Source organism: Parus major, unplaced genomic scaffold (assembly GCF_001522545.3).
Source record: "Parus major isolate Abel unplaced genomic scaffold, Parus_major1.1 Scaffold1044, whole genome shotgun sequence".
Lineage (NCBI taxonomy): Eukaryota > Metazoa > Chordata > Aves > Passeriformes > Paridae > Parus > Parus major.
The window spans coordinates 1-4332 of record NW_015379914.1 but is presented as its reverse complement, the minus strand read 5'-3'; the positions used below and the strand labels follow the sequence as shown (position 1 = coordinate 4332).

At 62.1% G+C, this 4332-nt stretch overlaps 1 protein-coding gene across 1 annotated transcript; it reads left to right on the top strand.

The window, feature by feature from the left end:
- Positions 1–22: 22 nt before the first annotated feature.
- Positions 23–4026, top strand: LOC117243836 (structural maintenance of chromosomes protein 1A-like; the record flags this gene model as incomplete). The annotated part of the gene is made up of 7 exons (XM_033511808.1): positions 23–261; positions 580–838; positions 984–1124; positions 1527–2061; positions 2471–2659; positions 2995–3107; positions 3791–4026. Coding segments are annotated over 7 exons (1712 nt in total), but the record flags the coding sequence as incomplete, so codon positions are not given.
- Between the last annotated feature and the right edge of the window lie 306 nt (positions 4027–4332).

The following is a 4332-nucleotide window of genomic DNA, read 5'->3' as shown; positions in this document are numbered from 1 at the left end:
CCGTCCCCGTCCGTCCCCGCAGGCCGATCGGTACCAGCGCCTCAAGGACGAGGTGGTGCGGGCCCAGGTGCAGCTGCAGCTCTTCAAACTCTTCCACAACGAGGCCGAGATCGAGAAGCTCAACAAGGAGCTGGGGCTGAAGAACCGCGAGATCGACAAGGACAAGAAGAGGATGGACAGGGTGGAGGACGAGCTCAAGGACCGCAAGAAGGAGCTGGGCAAGATGATGAGGGAGCAGCAGCAGATCGAGAAGGAGATCAAGTGAGCCTGGGGATCCTGGGATTTGGAGAGTGCTGGGCAGGAAAATGTGTCTGGTTCCAGCCAATCCCCCTGTCCTGGGCAGGGAACCTTCCCAGACCAGATGGTTCCAAACGTTCCCAGGTGGTTCCAAACATTCCCAGGTGGTTCCAAACGTTCCCAGGTGGTTCCAGGTGTCACCCGGCCACAGCTGGGCAGTTGTGGCTCTCCCAGCCTGTTTTCATGGGGGAAAGGCTCCAAAATGGGAATGGGGGGATTCACCAAACCCCAAAACCACCACAAAGTCGGTGCTTGGGAGGCCTCACAGGGGGCTCTGGGCAGGGAGAAGGACTCGGAGCTGAACCAGAAGCGGCCGCAGTACATCAAGGCCAAGGAGAACACGTCACACAAGATCAAGAAGCTGGAGGCGGCGCGGAAGTCGCTGCAGAACGCCCAGAAGCAGTACAAGAAACGCAAGGCGGACATGGACGAGCTGGAGAAGGAAATGCTCTCCGTGGAGAAATCCCGGCAGGAGTTCGAGGAGCGCATGGAGGAGGAGAGCCAGAGCCAGGGGAGGGACCTGACCCTGGAGGAGAACCAGGTAGGGCTGGGCCAGGTGGGACTTGGGAGGGCTGGAGGGGAGCCAGAGCCACGGCAGAGATCTGACCTTGGAAGAGGAGCAGTTTTGGGGGGATCCCGTGGGGTTTGGGGATCCCAGCTGTGCTGACCAGCTGTGCTGACCCCAGGTGAAGAAGTACCACCGGCTGAAGGAGGAGGCCAGCAAACGCGCGGCCACGCTGGCCCAGGAGCTGGAGAAGTTCAACCGCGACCAGAAGGCCGACCAGGACCGGCTGGACCTGGAGGAGAGGAAGAAGGTGGAGACCGAGGTGAGCTGGGGGTGCTCAGATTGTCCCCAANGCTGCCGCAGGGGGCGGGGCGACGCAGGGGCGCGTCCACCGAGGGGGCGTGGTCCGGGAAGGGGCGGGGCCTCGCGAGCGCGTGGGTGGGGTCAGGGGCGTGGTTTGGGGAAGGGGCGTGATTTTGAGACCCTGCCCCCCTTCCCCCCTCCCCGCGGTGCCCCCCAAATCCGGAGGGGGAACCACCCAGATCCCCCCCGGATTTAAAGGAAAAAGCAAAAACATTAGAAGGGAAAAGTTAGTTTATGATCTTGGAATCACAGAATTATTCTGACTGGAAAAACACTCGTGCAATAAATCTTGGCCCAAGGTTTTTTGTCCCTTTTTTGTCCCGACTTTTACCGGAAATCCCCCAGTTTGCGGCGCCCTCAGTCCCATGGCGTCCCCCTGTTCCCATGGCGACGGGGCGGCCCATTCCACCTCTGCTCCCCCCGCCCTCCCTCCAGATTTGGTACGATCCAAGCAAATGAGCCCGCTCGCGCCACCAATCCCGCGTTCAAACCGCCGACCAATGGGAAGCGAGAAGGAGGGGTTAAAGTGAAGATTGACAGGAACCAGAGCCTATCGCAAAGCTTAGAGCGACAGAACCGCCACTGGAGCCGTCCGACCACTCAGCGGCGAGGAGGCGGGGTTAAGGCGAAGATTGACAGCGGCCCGAGCCAATCGCGAGGCGCAGCGCCCCGTCCCTCAGCGGCCGCCGCAGCCGCTGCTTTCCCGCCCTCCGGCCGCGGCCCCGGCCCGAGACCCCCGGGACCCCCTCAGACCCCCGGGATCCTCCCGGGACCCTCCCGCCCCACCATGGGCTTCCTGAAGCTCATCGAGATCGAGAACTTCAAGTCGTACAAGGGCCGGCAGATCATCGGGCCCTTCCGCCGCTTCACCGCCATCATCGGCCCCAATGGCTCCGGTGGGTTCCGGGGGGGCTCTCGGGAGTGGTCAGGGCCGCTCCCCTGACGGTCTGGGGAGTGACCCCGAATTCTTCACATTGTCCCGCTCCCCCTTCCTCGTCCCGCCCTGCCCGGGGGATTCCCCGTTCCCTGGGGTCCCTCCCAAGCCTTGGGGTCCCCCCCATTCCCTACAGCGCCCCCCACACACACATTGGGGTCCCCCCTCAGATCTTCCCTCCCATTCCCTGGACTCCCCCTCACCTTCCTCCTCTTTCCTTGGGGTCCCCCCGCAGTTTCCTGGGTTCCCCCATTCCCTGGACTCCCCCCTCTTTCCCCGGGGTCCCCGCTCAGTTCCCAGCGCTCTCTCCAAGCCCCCGATTCCCGGGGCTGTCCCAAAGCCCCTGACCCCCGCCGTGTCCCGGCTCCCAGGCAAGTCCAACCTGATGGACGCCATCAGCTTCGTGCTGGGGGAGAAGACGAGCAACCTGCGAGTGAAAACGCTGCGGGACCTGATCCACGGCGCTCCGGTGGGGAAACCCGCGGCCAGCCGGGCCTTTGTCAGCATGGTGTACTCGGAGGAGGGCGCCGAGGACCGAACCTTCGCCCGGGTCATCGTCGGTGAGCGGGGCCCGGGGGGATTTCCGCGGCTTTCGGGGCTGCTCTGGGGGAACGGGGCTGTTTTATAGGGTTTGTGGGTTCGGAGGGGCGCGTTCGGGAGGGGTTTAGGGGTTGGGTGGGTGCTTTTCATGCCCCAAAATCCCCCCCCAAATCCACAGGCACCGCTCTGAGGAGGGGAACGCAAGCACAGCTTTACCTGGGTCAGTGTGGGTGCAGAGGGAGCGCGTTTTGGGGTGACAGAGTTGTGGGGGGCACGGTTTAGGGTTGGGAGGGCACATTTTGGGGGTGTTTAGGGTTTGGGGGAGCCCCCTGACCCCCCAAAACTCCCATCACAGGCAGCTCCTCAGAGTACAAGATCAACAACCGGGTGGTGCAGCTGAGCGAGTACAGCGAGGAGCTGGAGAAGTTGGGCATCCTCATCAAGGCCAGGAACTTCCTCGTCTTCCAGGTGAGGAGGGGGCCTGGGAGGGGCTTTGGGGAGGTTTGGAGTGGCCTCGCCGAAGCTCAGGGGGGTTTGGGGGCAATGTGTGGTTTTTGGGGGGTTTTGTGCTCCCAGACATTCACTCACAGGAGCTCCTGGTGCTGTTGGGGATCGGCTGCTCTGGGAACTGCCCTTTTCCCTTAGGATCCCCCAGCCCCTGGCAGGAGGTGGGGATCACCTGTGGGGGTTGTGGGGCCTCTCTGACTCCTGTTCTTCCATGAAATCCATCGGCACGAAGAGCCCAAAGGAGCACAGAGCGCTGTCTGAGGGGATCGCACAGGGATTCAGGGATTTCTCACTGGGATTCAGGGATTTCTCACTGGGATTCAGGGATCCCTCTCAGGGCTTTAGGGATTTCTCTCAGGGACTCAGGGATTTCTCTCAGGGCTTTAGGGATCTCTCTCAGGGACTCAGGGATCTCTCTCAGGGATTCAGGGGTCCCTCTCAGGGATTCAGTGATCTCTCTCAGGGATTCAGGGGTCCCTCTCAGGGACTCAGGGGTCCCTCTCAGGGACTCAGGGGTCCCTCTCAGGGATTCAGGGATCCCTCTCAGGCCTTTAGGGATCTCTCTCAGGGACTCAGGGATCTCTCTCAGGGATTCAGGGGTCCCTCTCAGGGCTTCAGGAAGATCCCTGTCCCCGTTTCCGCAGGGAGCCGTGGAGTCCATCGCCATGAAGAACCCGAAGGAGCGCACGGCGCTGTTCGAGGAGATCAGCCGCTCCGGGGAGTTGGCCCCCGAGTACGACAAGCGCAAGAAGGAGATGGTGAAGGCCGAGGAGGACACGCAGTTCAACTACCACCGCAAGAAAAACATCGCTGCCGAGCGCAAGGAGGCCAAGCAGGAGAAGGAGGAGGTGGGAAGCGCTCAGAATCCCGGGAAAAGCAGGTCTTGGAGACTCTCAGAGTCCCAGGGAAAGGGGATTTGGGGAATGCTCGGAATCCCAAGAAAAGCAAATTTTGGGAACGCTCGGGACCTGGGAAACGCGGGTTTGGTGTCACAGCAGTGTTGGGTGGGAATGGAGGGAACGGGGCAGGGAAAAGCGATTCCAGGTGGTCCCTGGGGAGGAGGGACGGGAATGAGGGAGATTTTCCTGTGGAAAAAGGTTGGGAAGGAAGCAGAGCCGGGGGTCAGGAGGCTCCTGGGCAGAGCTGGGGGTCAGGGGGCTCCTGGGCAGAGCCGGGGGTCAGGGGG